This window comes from Wolffia australiana, chromosome 10, assembly GCF_029677425.1.
Source record: "Wolffia australiana isolate 7733 chromosome 10, ASM2967742v1".
Classification (NCBI taxonomy): Eukaryota; Viridiplantae; Streptophyta; class Magnoliopsida; order Alismatales; family Araceae; genus Wolffia; species Wolffia australiana.
This window is the reverse complement of record NC_135844.1, coordinates 16559154-16575000: the sequence shown is the minus strand read 5'-3', so window position 1 is coordinate 16575000 and position 15847 is coordinate 16559154. Positions and strand designations below refer to the sequence as shown.

At 39.9% G+C, this 15847-nt stretch overlaps 3 protein-coding genes across 4 annotated transcripts in view; 2 read left to right on the top strand and 1 right to left on the bottom strand.

Moving 5' to 3' along the window:
- Positions 1–329, top strand: part of LOC144708619 (uncharacterized) — a 359-nt gene extending 30 nt beyond the window's left edge. Inside the window, exon 1 of the mRNA XM_078582026.1 lies at positions 1–329. This exon is cut by the window's left edge and continues 30 nt beyond it. Coding sequence (XP_078438152.1) covers positions 1–282 — 282 coding nt within the window. The 3' untranslated portion in view covers positions 283–329.
- On the bottom strand, positions 274–3755 carry EMB3006 (embryo defective 3006). Of its 2 annotated transcripts, XM_078582025.1 has the most exons (9): positions 3545–3755; positions 2840–2908; positions 1539–1568; positions 1247–1279; positions 1013–1083; positions 852–933; positions 591–683; positions 432–493; positions 274–330 (listed from the first exon to the last, which is right to left on the bottom strand). In XM_078582025.1, exons 1-8 carry the CDS (start codon positions 3647–3649, stop codon positions 446–448), a joined length of 531 nt encoding a protein of 176 aa, XP_078438151.1. In that variant the 5' UTR covers positions 3650–3755; the 3' UTR covers positions 274–330; positions 432–445. The 2 variants fall into 2 exon arrangements, with proteins under 2 accessions (XP_078438151.1, XP_078438150.1); XM_078582024.1 differs by having other exon boundaries at positions 274–493.
- A 4311-nt stretch (positions 3756–8066) lies between these two features.
- Positions 8067–9095, top strand: SRR1 (sensitivity to red light reduced protein (SRR1)). Its single transcript, XM_078582240.1, has 2 exons — positions 8067–8790; positions 8875–9095. Exons 1-2 carry the CDS (start codon positions 8219–8221, stop codon positions 8954–8956), a joined length of 654 nt encoding a protein of 217 aa, XP_078438366.1. The 5' UTR covers positions 8067–8218; the 3' UTR covers positions 8957–9095.
- The last annotated feature ends 6752 nt before the right edge of the window (positions 9096–15847 follow it).

Here is a 15847-nt window from a genome sequence, read left to right as displayed (position 1 = left end):
GCGGCGAGCTCGGCCAAGGAGAAGATGAAAGAGTGGACGGCGAAGACGGAGGAGAAGACGGAGAAGGCGGCGGCGACGACGAAGGGGCAGAAGGCGGCGGCGCATGAGAGGGCGAAGGCGAAGGAGGCGGCGGCGGAGATGGAGAAGCACGAAGAGAAGGCGGCGCACCGGACTGCGGCAGAGGCCCACGTACCCCTGACTCATGTGCCCGGCACGCGCCGCCACCATGTGGCAGCGGCGGTGCCACCCCACCCGACGGTGCCAGGGGAGAAATACTACTAAGTGTAACTTTAGCTTACAGTAATAATTGGTCAGTATTTCGCAGTCAACCTGAAAGGGGAGTAGAGAGAGAACAATCTTGAGTGTCTGTTTCTATCTCTTGGCCCACGCTAACAGGCCCATTAACTGTTAAGGCCCACTAAATAACTCACCAGTTTTTAAGCTTTTAGTTGCCCCCCAGCAGGCTTTCGTACTTCGAGTTCCAGCTCCGCAGCTGAAGGCAATGAGATTGAAAGATTGTAATTTGAAAAGATAATATTTATATATATATACATATATATATATATTTGAGAGCTAGAGGGAGGTTGTACCTTGCTGAGAGCGTCAGTGGCTGCCTCGGCATCATCTCTGGCTTGTTTCAAGGACTCGATTTTGGCCTTCAAGATTTCGTTCTGTCGTTCAGCCTGAGGGCTCAGAGAAACCCATATTAACATTCACCCCGATATTTATAGATTATAATTTCCTTTCGACAGAGTGCGATGGCTTTCGGCAGAGTGCGATGGCTTTGTTACGACTGATCTTCAGTGGGAAAAAGAAAAGAAGATTTGAAACGATTAATCGTTTCTACTGACCTTCTCCAGAAGGCTTGATAGGTAGTTGATTTCATCCCTCTTGAGCTTGGAAAGAGTCTCCTTTATCTCCTGAGGATCTAATCTGAAAGGTTATATACTATTAAACATCGTATTTGGCAAATAAATAATCCCAAGGCTTAAAGTCTGTCCAGTTAGCTTACGATTGCGCGGGAAGCAGGTCTAGGGTTTGCTCTTCCACTAGCTGCTCTACTGCGTCCAACGTGGCACCCACCTGCTCGAGTTGACAAGCATGGAGTAAAACATAATTTTCTGACGTGGGACGGCAGATTATTATGATTGATGGTTTAAATTTGGGAATTATCAGCTTTGATAAAATAAATATCTTTGATGGTTTCTCATAAAATATATTATGGTAATGGGTAGGACATCCATGCCTGTGTATCCTGGCATATGGCTTCGAACTCTTCCTGCAAGAAGAAAAAAAAATGACTTTTTTTCTTCAACAGATGATGAATACAGCAAAATTGTCGACTAATTTATAACGGCGCAGTTGATTCTCCACAGAAAAATTTTACATATTTTGACAATTACTTATATCACAAAACGTGCCTGTATTCTCACACAGAGCTCGACAGGAAGGGAGTTATATCTAAGAGGAAGTAAAAAAAATAGAGACGTCTCAATTCAATTAATGTCGAATACGCAGGGATAGCTGAAAGAACATACCTCAATGTTCTCATGTAAAGATTTGATGATCTGAAAGAGAAAAACAATGGATTCAATATTTTTTTTTGAAAGATACATGGGTTCAATATTAAGAATCCAAATAACAGTCGTGTGATAGAGAAATTCTAGAACGAGTGTCTCCTGGTCAATCTTTTTGAAATAAAGGATACATCATCTCAGACTGATAAATAATTATTCTTTTGTATCATAAAAGTAATTTGGGGCTAAGAAATTGAAACCATGAAAGAGTGTGAACGTCAGTCAGGCAAAAGCTTGAGCCCGATGAGATGAGATTAGTGATCGTCATCGGTTGGGATTAGCACCATTCAACATCAAATCAGCCGTCCTTTTAGACATTAACGTTATTGTTAGCCCTTTCTTAGCCCTTTTTTATTTCAAAAAAAAAAAACGTTGACGGGTTGACATTTCTGCTAGTTGACTTACGTTGACCAGCCAAGATTCCCAAAAACTTTGTCAAATTAAAACGATCAGGGATTACTAAGCCTTAAACTTGTCATGGAACCGCCACCGTCAACCACCATAGGTGAGATATAAAAGAATTTTTTGGGCCTATGTACAGATGACTTGGACGTTGATGCTCGCTGATGATGATTTCGCCATCGTTGAATAGTCAACGTCAACAGGACTTGTCAAACCTTAAACATCCTTCATTCATCTGCAAATCCTAGAAGAGGTTTCCGATGGTAATTTCTGCTGCTTCATACACGCAAACGACTTCTGCTTCCCCAAGAGAACTTCAGTAAAGTAGGAATGCAGAAATCTCGAAATGTTTAAAGAGTTATACATCAGGAGTTAAGTTACTTAATCTAGTGGCAAGACCTGGACCCATCTAATTTATCAGGGATGGGGATGATTGCCACATGATATGGTGGGTTATACAGTTCTTTCCTGAACCTTTCAGAGAATAGAGTATGATAAACTATTCAAAATAGAATTGATAGCATTTTACTGCGCCATTTTGTAGACATAGTAGATATTGTGGCATGTTCGAGCTATCTAAAAACTGGGCGTGGGAAAATAAAAATACACGTAGTCACATTGCATTTGAAGAAGCAGACAGGTCTCCATCGATTTTGGCCGCACTGGCCATGTCTCTAACAGTAGGCTGGGAATATATATTTGAGCAAAGTTTCACTTCAAGCGGTGATGGCATCAACGGGCTCCACAAAAAAAATGTAGTACATTCATCTCTATTTTTGTCAAGAAATAAGGCTGGACAGGGGAATAAGACCTAGGATTCGTGACTTTCAAAGAAATGAAACTCGAGCCAAGGAACTTGCCTGGATGAACATGCCCTGGATTTTTTCTTTTTCATGATTGCTGAATGTTGGGAAAGCCTTATATACGTCCTGCGAATTGGTACAGGATGGAAAAGAAGAAATCAGATCAACAAAAAACTGTCTGAGAGCTTAGTGCTATCTATTACTAGAGGGAATATAACAAGATGAGAGAATGAAAATCGAAAAATAATTAGATATCATACTCCACTGTAGCCCCCAATCCTAAAATTAAGGTAAAGAAAACGGCGCAAGAAAATGAAAGATCGACACAATTGATCCAGTTTCTAGAGTTGAATGCACTCTGAATGGCAGATTAGATAAATGTGGGTCTGCATCTTCAGCCGTCAACGACCAAAGTTCCGGCACAGTTTGCACTGAACACGGGCGGATCTCAATGTCAAAGGTATGCATATATTTCATCATAATGAGGTTTCCGAATGCGCTGATCTTCTCCGCAGCAATGTGCACCGGAAAATTATGGCATCTTTCTGAATTTTATATTTTGATATCATATTTCTGGAGAATATGAGATCAAACTATAAAATTCAGAAAAAAATATCCAAACTTGAAATCAGATCACAATTTAATAATCCCAAGCCAACTAAAAATGGTGTTTGAGGATGTCTTTCAGTCACCCGAAGGAAAGGCAATACAAAATCAAACAGCGTAGAAATTAAAGATCCAGGGGTCTTCGAAACCAGTCACCTCCTTGGAGAAAGACGTGAGAAGGGACCGGACGCCGAGTTTGAACGATTTCTTCAGGTTGGAGTGCCTCCAGCCCGGCGGAGCATCACTCCTCGTCGGAATCATATGCCACAATGAAGAACACCGCGCAGAGTCGCAACCAACAGTAATGGCGGTTAGCAGAGGAAGCAGGGAGCAGAACCTTCGCGGTTTAGGATGAAGAAGTTGATGGAAGGGAGGGGAAAGTGAGATTTATAATAGTTTCGGGCTTATCGGGCCTACTTTCAAGCCCGGCCCATTATCCCAAATTCGAATTTTGGGGAGTTCATCCCAAATGGGCGATTTTTTTCCTGCAAAAAATGTGTTTGGGTATAGTAATTTATAGTACACTGATCAAAACCACCCATTCTCTTAGGGATGGGAAGTTTGTTGTTTGCCACTGAACGAGCAGTGTTTGTAGATGAACAAACAGCTGAGAATCAATGTTCACGTTCGTGTTCATTCGCGAACGAGCCACATTTTTTAAAACATGTAATTTGTGGGAAATTTTGACTTTATCCTGTCATAAATGGTGAAATACTCTTCAGAAAGTGTTTAAAAATATAACCAGTGGTAAACCGTAAAAGTGGCACTAAAAAATCAATTATTTAAATATTTAATTTCAATAATTTCATCAATATTAATGTTGAATTAGAATTTGCCTTTATCTATCATTGTCTGGAAAAAATCAATTTATTAAAATAATATTTAGACGGTGTTTAGAAACATAAGTAATTGTAAAATGTAAAATCATTATTAAAAAAATAATTATTTAAATATTTAATTTCAATAGTTTCATTAATATTAATATTAAATTCAAATTCAACTTTAGCTATCATTTTCTGGAAAACGCATAAATGGTGAAATACTATTAAGATAGGTAAGAAATATAAGTGATGGTAAACTCTAAAAGTATTACTGAAAAATAATGATTTAATCGCTAATTTCAATAATTTCATGAAGATTAATATTAAATTAGCATTAGAGTTTAATTACTATCATTTGCTAGAAAAAAATCATAATTGGTGAAATACTATTTAGATACCGTTTAAAATAGAAGTAACAATAATATTTAAAAGTATTAATAAAAAAATTATTTAGATCATTAATTTCAATAATTTCATCAAGATTAATGTTAAATTGGAATTTAAATTTCTTCTAAAATTAATAATTTAATCGCTAATTTCATCAACATTAATGTAATTTTTTTAAAAAATTGGATCAAATTGTGAACAACTGTATTATATGAAACAGGTATTTGCTGGAAATGTTTATGAAGGATACTTTCAGGCCCAGATTGAAAACATAGTTTTGTTTAATGGTTGAAGGGAGATTCTGAAATATAAGTAAAGATAGAAACCATGGAAGATGGATGGAAAGTTTGAATGTGCTTGAGGTGACATAGTGATTCATTCTATGAGCTATTTGTTGCCGCCTCTATGTGCCACCAATGGCCATTCATTTTCACTTTCCTCTTTTGATATGCTACTGCAACATTTCATGTGTGGAGTTCCATCTAATCTTCACATCTAACACCAATTTTCTGCTATTAGACATCTTTAGTTGTGCACATCATTAGGCATCACTCCTCCTCCTATCATTCAATGCACAAATAGCTCCTCTCCCTATCATCTGTTAGAACACCCCAACCCATTGTGTAGGTGCATTTTAGACTCCCCAACCCAACCCCAATCCACTAGCTCTACTGCCTCGTCAGGGGTAAGAGGTGGTGGAATTTCCAATGCCTTTAGATCATCTTGCACTACAAGATTGATGACATGCGCAATACAGGGCACGTGGCGAGTTCTATCAAAGGTAGGGTTTACTTTTCTTATTGCACTTGTCAACGGTGTAATCATTGACCTGTTGTTACTTGTGTTGTCCACAGTAATAGCGATAGCTTTTTTACCCTGTCTAAACTCCACCAACACCTCTATAAGTAGTTGTGCGAGATAACTCCCACTATGCATTCCATCATCAATTGTTAGTTAAACACTTCTAACATTGGATAATAAGTCTATCAAATGTTGCCTCTCTATAGAAAAGCAGACATTTGCATATTTGTGATTGTTCTTCAAACACGGTATTCTCATCTTATATTGTGCACAATTAAATTATAATTTTATGAAACTTTTTGTCATCGACAATGTTCCATCATTGGTAAGTAAGACATATAAATTTGGTCAACATCTCCTTCTCTCAAATGCGATAACGAGTAGGAAAGTGTTTGTCACTGTTGGTGAAACTAACATGTCAACACTAGAATGTTGACCAGCAGAACTTGGTTCATCCTCAGCCCCTTGGACTTGTTTCCCTTGAGCTGGTCATGAAGCTCATTATGGCTCTTGTGCAAATGCCTCCAAACATAGTTGTTGCCTGCTTTGTTCCTCTCAATAGTAGTAATAATTAGAGGGTTGTATTCCTTGCACACCCTAAATATATACTTGTTGGGGTCAAATTATTCACATTCCCTTTGATTCCTGCCAATGATGCTTTCTTTGAGACTTTACTTGAGTTGTCGCATTTGTGAACTGGTGCCCTTCCAACAAACTTGATATTTTCCTTCATTTGGTTTGAATTCCAGCAGGTTTCACCTTCTTATACGGCCATAGAGGATAAAAGTTCACCTTCTTGTTGGGTCTACTTCGAGGATTATAGAAACCACGCACAAAGATGGACCTACAACAATACTGATCCAAGATGATGACTCCAGTTCTTTAGATGCTGCAACATAAACCCAAACATATAGGGGCCAGCGCAACAATTCTTAGTGGGTTCTTCAAAGGGTGGTTCAAAATTCAAACCTCATTGCATGTTCGCCCAACGGCTAGGGCCTAGGGCAGAGGGAAAGAGGAGTTTTACCTGTTACATATAAATGACTACTTAAAAATGCCATCTCAATTCACATGTCATCCACCTTACTATGAGCACCTCAAGATGAGGGTCAGGTAGATATGCCATCTGTCCTGAACCCCTCAGAATGATAAATGTATGGCATAGTTATGTTGTTGTGATATCATCTGTCTAGCATCAGCCTAACACACTCACCAAAACCACTATTCAAGGTAGGAGCCGATACAATTCAAAGATTAGACAAGGGATGGAGAACAATACCTCGTTCGTTCGCAAACGAATGCAAACACAAACATAGAAAATCCCTAAATGACGGGCAAACTGTTCGCAATCGGTTGGCATGAAAGGTAAATAAAACAATACATAAGGCACCCCCCAAACAATTTTTCCCACAAATAATGCAGGTCTTTCAAAATGCTGTTCGTCGGCAAACGTTCGCGAACAATGTGAACACAAACATAATTTTTCACCTGTTCATTCGTAGACGAACAATATTAGTTCAAGGAAGAACACCAAACTTCCAATCCCTAGATAAAGTAGATACTACATCATCTGTCCCATCCCTCGATGAACGACAAAGCCCAAAGCTTAACAAAACCTCTTCATCCATCTGTTCCACTCCCAGAACAATGAACTGTTGACATAATTTAGATCCGTCATCCGTCATACATAATCCGTTTAGCACCGATAACTAGGGAATTACACATCTGGGACGTGACGCCCCTAACACGACGGGACGGATGACAATCCGTGACGTACGATGACGTGACAAAAGTTTCATCACGTCACTGTCCCGTCACACGTCCGAGGATTTCGAAAAAATCCGTCACGTTCGCGTCACTTTATGGGCTGCGGTGTCCCCGTCATGTCCCCGTCACCGGACGGCATCACTGTCACATGTGACGGGGAAAACAACTATGCGGATGGGAGAGAATTAAAGGGGTATATCTCCAGTTATCTTTGGACGACATCCTTTTGTGTGCGTGAGTTAACGCAGGGACTTTTCTGCAAAATGCCAAAAGATCGAGTTAGTGACACCACATTAGATGTGGTCATTCAGTTCTTTTTGTGTGAATTTGTGCGAACTGTTAGTTATGTTCAGTTTTCAGAACCGAATAAAAATGAATTTGAACAGAACATTGCACAGACCCATGTAAGGTTCTTCTGTTTGCTTCGTGCGAATTTTGTTCTAATTTTGTTCAAATGTGCGAATTTTGTTCGAATTTGCGAATTTCGTTCGTTTTTGAAAATAAAAAAGAACAGAACAACAAACAAGGCCTTGTGCGGCTATTTTGTGAGAACTTTTATTTGTTTTAAACGAACAGAACAGAACAACCAAGTCTACACCACGTGGCGAAACCACGGCCATCGAAAAACTTAAATCTAACGATTTTTAAGCTTTTTTGGTCATTTTTAAAAATCCGCCATGGCCGTCATCCGTGACGGCTGTCCCGTCACGTCACACGTCCGAGGCTCCCAGTCACCGTCGCATCACTTTATGCCCAGTTCGTCATCCTTGCCCGCACCGTGGCATGTGACGTGATGGATGACGGATGATGTTCCCTGATTTATATCCGTCATCCGTCATCCGTTTAGCACCATTAACTACCCCCAGTTCAAGACCGGAGGGGCCGCGAACTGCACAATTCAAAGCTGGACTCCGGGACCTGGACCGTCGTCCCCTCCCGCCGGCGGCGGCGGCGCCGCCAGCAAGGTCCCGTCCCCGCCGAAGACGAAGACGAGGAACGAATATCTCGTCATCCGGCGCCGGCCCCGGACGCCACCCTCTCGCCGCAGCCATGGATGCCGGATGACGACGACGACGACCCCGCGAGAGTCGCCCGCATCCTCCAGAAGCTGGACTCGGCCCTCTCCAGGCTCCGAGCTTCGACCTTCTTCCGCCGCTTCCTCTCCCAGCTCCGCGACGATCCGACGGTCAGCACCAGCCTCGCCAAGATCGCTCCCCCGCCGGAGAAGATCCAGATCGTTCTTTACGGCGTGGGCAGCATCGAGGCCTACGAGCCGCCGCGTCTCCAGATCTCCCTTGCAATCCTCCTCAGAAGAGCGATGGGGGAATCCGCCGGCGAGATCGAGGTTTTTGATCCGATCCTGTCCGCCGCAGAGTGCTCGGCGATGGAAGCTTTGGGTTGTAGGGTTTCAAAGGTTAACGATCGGGGCCGGCGGATCGTCGATCGGCCGATGCTGTTCTACATGCCGCATTGCGAGGCGGCGCTGTACGATAACCTGTTGGAGGTGAATTTGGGGCGGATTCTGTCTATGGGAAGAATGGCGGTGCTGGGGAACAGCTTCAGCGAGTATGGAAGGTTCGCCGAGGAGGGGTTGAAGGGGAGCGGATCGGATCGCGAGAAGGCGAGGTTCGTTCTTCAAGCTCGGGACTTTGTGGATGAGATCAGTGTTTCGGATCTGGGTTTGGATGAAGGCAATGAATCGTTGTACAGAGCATTCAACGAGACCAGCTGGCATTTCTTCCGTCTTGACGGCTTCGAAACCGCGAAGAATTGTGCGACGGAAGTTGGTTGATCTGCGGAAGTTTCTTTCGGTTGAGATCTCTCTGGTATTGGCCGCTGGGAGGATCTACGATTGTAGCATTCTGGTGATTAACGCTTACCCTCTGGTCTGTTATTCTTGAAACTGAGCAATTTTTCGGTTTTTTTTCGCCGATAGTTGTTCTTCTGGATTTTGAATTACATCCCTCGTAGATCAGTTGATCTGGAAGCTCCCACTATTTCAGATTCATGGGGGCTCAGCTTGATCCCTTGGTTGATAAGATCAATCAAAATTTATTTCCTCGTTTTCTCGATTCTTTACTGATTCTAAAAACACTCTTATGTAGGATAATCTTCTTCCTCAATTTCTACATCCAATTTCACCGTTATTTACTCTACTAACCTTGTTATGAAGACCTTGAAACATGAGATAAAATTGGGATTGACGCTGAGCTTGGATTAGTTATTGATCTTTGCTGACATTCTCCTTTGTCTTGGGACTTTGAAGCATTTGATAATCTCATTATTAGTGCTTATGTGAATTCATCACAGATGGTCTTTGCCATTAACCTCCCCATCCTTAATCTCTTAGTTGAACTCTTGAAGAAGCAAAAACCACCATATGATTTTCAGTTTTGCCTCTTTCATATTTAACAGACGATTCAAAGCAGAATCGTCTGAATGTGCAGTGATCTTAATTCCAATATTGTTCTATAGAATGTGTGTGACTGAATCGATCCAGCTCAACATTGATGATCAAGTCTTTCTAGCAAGATCATAAAGTTGAGCTTAAGATCAGATAAAACATGTTTGTCTCCTAGATAACAGGCGTACTTTCTCTAATCATCTTTATTAAGCACGGTTTAGAGATAATGACATGGTCGTCTTATGGGTTCTTAGCCTTATGGGCTTTTATATGGGATAAGGTATTCACAGAAAGACAGTTTACACGAAATGTGGCTTGGGATTCAGCAATGTTATGGTCAATATCTAACGAAGATGTAAAATTGGGATAATGACAGCGGGATTTAAGCAATTGGATCTTAATGTTGATGATCATTTTCCCAAACTTTGAAGAATCTAATAACAGGGGGTGGGGGGGTTCCACGCGAATAATGTGGAACCATATTTATGATTATATCCCTAAAGCGATTGAACTCTGAAAAGAATATTCGAGAAGTGAACTCTAACTGTAGGCCAATTCTGTCCCCGCATTCAGGCATCGTGTGTAAAAGAGCATAGCTTAAAGAGGACAAAATAATGAACCAGTTATGATGCACCATTTAGAAACATTTGATCATGCCATATATAAATATTAATGGAAGTATTCTTTAAGGATGATCATAATGGGTTTAATCCTGTAGAACGAGAGTTGAATTAGTGAACTAGGGACTAGATGTGTAAAAGAGCACATTGATGGAGAAGTTTAGAGGAGAAGGGATAATACAGGAAAGAAAATGACAACGATTGGTGGGTTTGGTGAGGATGTCGATGGTAGTGAAAGAAATGAAATACTGAGAGAAGATGATCATGTATAGCATGGGAAGGATGGAAGTGAACGGATGAATATGAACTGACAAATGAGAAAATGCAAGAATATGGGAGCACAATGAGAGGTAGGGAGGAGAGTGAGGGGTGAGATGTGGATGAAAGGTCAATGATGGTAAGGTTCAAATATTGGCTAGGATGAGGGAAGATGATGAGATATTGAAGAAACAGAGAGGGGGAACCAGGAGGAGCTGATCAATATAGAACCAAGTGATGACTGGTGATGCTGCTATTGTCATTTTTATTGCTGCTATTGAAGAATATCACTATTCTTCAAAGAAGCAACACTTTATAATAAACTTTTAAGCAAATGTTTTCTTAAAGACATGTGCACGCCCTTTTTAAAAGGAAAAACATGAGAAAAACGTTGGAGCAATTAAACCTGGATGGTTATGAGGGAGTGGCAGAGAAAAACATTGGAGCAATGGTGTACACGGAAAAGGTTAAGTGGATCAGGGGATAATTTTAAGAGAAGAGGCATTTGAGAAAATTCAATCATGACAGTTGTAGAGAAAAGGAAGGGATTCAATTAATGATGAGAAAGAATGGTAGAATAGTCAAAGATGGTGAGATGTGATAACTTGCAAATTATAATGTTAAATTTGATGAATATTAGACACATATATGTGTTTTACTAGCCATATTTGCATTTTATCATAATTAAATGGATGTAAATGGCTTGCACTATAGTTTTAAGATTACTTTTAATGTTTTAGTATTTTTTACATGGAATTTAACTTTAGTGCATTAAAAATTTATTTTTTCCAGGGCATAAAATACGTGGCTAGAGGTTGTTAAGGGTTTTACTAATTTTTATGGAAATTTCCATATTTTTTATAATTGTTTGACCATTATATGGCCAAGAAATAATTTTTAGAATTAAAATAATATGTTTTACAATTTATCTAGTATATTAAAACAATATTTTTTAATTAATTTCGTGGTGTCTACGTCATTCGCCCAAAAATTTGGGCGAATGATTGGAAGCGCCAAATAAGCCTTTTATAGGCTCATTATGGCATCGCAATGCACGATGCCATATGAGCGAATCATTGGTTCGATGATTACTGCGTGTTAGCCGCTCGAGGAAAAAAGGGAATTTGTTTTTTTTGTTGTTTTGGCATTTTCGTGCATTAAATGCACGCCGTGAATTGGTACTCCGCGTTCAAATATTAAAGAGGTAAGATTACTGTTTTATTCTTTTTTTATTAAAACGAAAGCGACTGCGGCCACGTGGCACTCTCCCAGCCACTGTAAAGGTATTATTTCTCTCTTATCAAAATGGTAATGATTTCATTGTTTTCCGCACACAACAATGTGGCAGCGCACAATCCGAGGGCAGAGAAAACAAGGCAACGAATAAAAAAGTGCAATGTCTATCCGCGTGGAGGAGAGAAAAAATCCAACTTCCAGGATTAATAGCCACTAAAATGGCGATATCTTGAGATCTAGTCGTCAGATCATGCTTAAATTTTGAGGGTAGGTTTGTCTTTTTACCCTCTACGATCTATTGGATCTTGAAATAGAGGCCGGGAAGAAGGGGAAAATGAAAGAGGAAGCTCTCCCCCAAGTTGTTTGACCAGGAAGGACACAGGTGTTGTTTTGGACGTCGACAGATCTGCTTCAAAAATCAAAGTGGTAAGTTTCTTCTTCACTATTGGAACTTCTTGAACGATTTCAAAACACCAAGGCATGGGAGAAATGTACATGCCCTTGGAGATGATTTTAATGGTGATTAGCATTCCAATTTGAATTTGATTCAAGATCTGACTTTTAAATCTTAGTTCTACATTGATTTTCATCTCAAATTGCATCTTAGATCCCTAGCTTAGGGTCAAATTTCATCTTTAAGTCATTTTCCCCAAATTTTTTCTACTTTCTCTCTCTAGGTTAATTTGTCTACATTCTCTCTCTAAATATAGAAATTGATTATTTGAAAATTCAACTAAACATTTAAAATACCGAAATCCAAAGTTTCATTGAAAAATTTGTCCATCTTCAAGCCCAATTTCAAAATCCCTTTCTTGCTTATAAATTCCCAATTTTAATACATAAAAAATTGAGTTGATAAATCAGATTGATTTAAATCATGATAATCCGAATTAATCTGATTCAAGAATCAAAATTATCCTATCTAGAGTGTCTTGACCGAAAATATTAAGATCATTATTAAGCTTAAGCTTTTGCTTAATTCTGATTAATCACAAAACAAAATTAAACACAATTAAGGCTCATTAAATATAAAAATTAATTCATTCTTGAATTAATTCATTTGAATTCCAATTAAAATAGTTTCAAAGTGTCTCCCTATGGTTTGACTCCTTTCTCATCCTAAAATTTCTATATTTTGAAAAAGGGAATTCTATAAATTTATTGCATAAGCTTAAATTAAATTGACATTTCTAAACACCAAATTTAGGCTTCTCAAGATGGTGGTCGGTTGAGATATTGAAAGAGCAGATAGACAACACCAAATTTTTATGAGGTGGGGTGGACATTGGATTAGCAGGTATATAATTTTTGGGATGCCCCAAAACATTGGGAGCATAAAAAATCCAATGGAAAAAAGATAGCAAAAGCTACCCAACCTACTAGATCCTTTACATAAAAATAAGGGTAAGAAGCTATTTTATCTATCGCTCAATGTACACCCAATGAATAAGAGGAAGAGAAATAGAGCTAAGGCTGGGGAGTGAAAGAATGTAAAATAGCCTAAATATTTCCCATCATTAGCCCTGTGTTGGAAAAATTTGTGTCGCACGAGTTTTAGCACTCTTGATTCCTCCATTGCCTTCTTGATAAATTAGTTCTTCCTTAAAAGGATGAGTATCCTCTAATTCTTTCTGGTCTCATTGATCTGTCGTAACATCATAATCCCCCCTTTGGGTCTAAAAAGGCATCCATGTATCCAGCTGCTTCCATTTGTTCACATTCAAGATTACATGTCTCATCTTTGTTAGCTTCATCCTCCAATCTCCAGGGTGTTATCCGCTTTGTCGTTATCATCATCTGTCATTTCATATTTTTCTTCAAGGCTAGTGTCTTCTTCATCTTCAAGTTCAGGAAGTATATTTTTTCTCCAAGTTTAGGGTCCTTATACAATAGCTGTCAATCCACATTAGTGGTGATTATATCTTGAGTCCCATCAAATTCCTCTCAGGTTTTAAGAAATTGATTCTAGGAATGGCTTATTTGGGCTGCAAAATAATCTTCCCCCAAGTGGCATGCAAGATCAAGTAATTAAGACGATGAGATCCAACAAGCATCTGAAATTGGTATACTAGCCCATTTCAGCTTTCAGATTAGAGATACATCTATCAATTATAATATAACTAATTTGATCTTTCTCGTTCGAAAACCAAATATTTGGTGGAATAGGGTTTGTGTGACTATGAATATAAGGGGAAGGCTAAATCAGCTCACGCAGAAATTGAGAAACCCTCTATATTCAATTAAATCATACAAAATGAATGTAGATTTCATTCCCTCGTCTTAAGGTAGGTTACTAACATAGGCATTTGATAAGATGAAATTTACATTATTAATTTCATACATATTACATTTTTATTTTCATTAATGTGATTTTATTGAATGTTATCAAAATAAAAATGAAATAACATTTTCTTCATTGTAGTATCATCAATTTGCCAGATTTTTACTGAGTTTTTGGATTTTTCTTCATATTATTGAGTGAATAATTTGAATAAAGGGGATATAAAACTGCTATCAGTCAGCTTTTCAGGCGTAAATCTTCCAATTTCATAAAACATATCGGAATTTTAACTAGTATTGAAAAAATAGAGGGCTTTTCAACAAAATTTTGGGAAAACGGGAGAGACAATAAAGGTGGTAGAGAAGTGGAGGACATATATTCAAATATTTTTAAGACCGGTGTCAACATGAAATTTCACAAAAGAATCCAACAAATCCAACGAATTTGATCGCCCAAGATTCAAACCTTAATATCCAAAGATCCAGCCGTCAGCTTGAGCTCAAATTTTAAGGTCTAGTTCTTCATTATGTCCCCTTTCCAACCTTATGAATGGATTGACATTTAGAATGCTAAAAAAATACAGAAATGAAGGAAAACCTAGGATCAAAAGTGAAATTTTCTCACCCCTTTACCCTAGGCATATTATTTTTAATTTTATCTGTTTTCATTCTTGGATTGTCAACCATAGTCTGCACTAAGAGGGAATTGTCCTTGGTTCCAAAAAATTTGGATCTTGGAAAGCTGAAGATTCTGAAATGTTTTTGAGAGAGAAAGGGCCAAAAGAATCCAAAGAAATAGATCGCTCAAGATTCAAACCTTAATATCCAAAGATCCAGCCGTCAGATTGAGCTCAAATTTTAAGGTCTAGCTCTTCATTATGTCCCCTTTCCAACCTTATGAATGGATTGACATTTAGAATGCTAAAAAATACAGAAATGAAGGAAAACCTAGGATCAAAAGTGAAATTTTCTCACCCCTTTACCCTAGTGTTAGTCCCCTAAGTAGGCGGCATTCCGTCCCAAAGGCTTGTGTGCTAATTGTGGGGGGTGTGTTTGCGTTTGGACTCACGATCTTTAATGATTGAGTTCTATTCAGTGCAATTCTACAACACACTAGAAGTGGTGACACCCAACCCTGATCTTTCAAGCTATTGCCCCCATGGTGTTGACACACTACAGATGGTGCGCGTGCCCGTTGTTGCTTTGTGCAACGGATCAGGGTGACCCGCACACTTGGGGATGCGCGTAGTGTCAAGAGCACACATGTGCGGGATGCATTTGCCGTTGTGTGGGAAGCTGCGTGGCTGCACACGCGCATTGCGCGTACCGCGTGTGCTGGGCGTGGGTCCGGAGACATCCTGCCAAGAGACTAAGGTATGGACACACAGAGAGCACTGAGATAGTGAGGGTGTGTGGTGCCCTTGCGGGTAGCGTTTGGCGTGGAGTGCCCAGCTTGAGGCATTGAGCATGGCGGTGTTCGAACAGACTGCGCGATTGGTGTCAGCGCAGGTGCAGATGGCGTGTGTGATTGCTTAGGCTTGGGGTAGCGTGTGTGATCGCCAAGCCCACGGGCGTGAGGTGCCCGACCCGGGGGTGCACATTGCCTGGCGTGAGGGCACGCGTGTAGTGGCAGAGCCGACAATCACGTGCGCGGTGCAAAAGGCCTCAAGGCGCAAGAGTGACACTACCTAGGCACGCGGTGCCTCATCTCATTACTTCAGTATCAACCCTCATCTGCCCCCATGTAATGCTCGATGAATACAATCTAATATCTTGATGATATGTTTAATGCAATGACCCTATTCCCCAACAGAGCTGTGTCCCCATCCTCTCCTCTAACCCCTTCTATGTGTACTTAAGCTACTGTGCAAGACTTCCACTCCAA

Excerpts from the sequence above, each read along its gene's own strand:
- EMB3006 (XM_078582024.1), bottom strand. The coding sequence starts at position 3,649 with ATGATTCCGACGAGGAGTGATGCTCCGCCGGGCTGGAGGCACTCCAAC. Across the intron at positions 1,569-2,839 it reads TCCAGGGCATGTTCATCCAG|ATCATCAAATCTTTACATGA; the intron begins GCAAGTTCCTTG and ends TTTCTCTTTCAG. Across the intron at positions 1,280-1,538 it reads CTTTACATGAGAACATTGAG|GAAGAGTTCGAAGCCATATG; the intron begins GTATGTTCTTTC and ends TTCTTCTTGCAG.
- SRR1 (XM_078582240.1), top strand. The coding sequence starts at position 8,219 with ATGCCGGATGACGACGACGACGACCCCGCGAGAGTCGCCCGCATCCTC. Across the intron at positions 8,791-8,874 it reads TCGGATCGCGAGAAGGCGAG|AGCATTCAACGAGACCAGCT; the intron begins GTTCGTTCTTCA and ends ATCGTTGTACAG.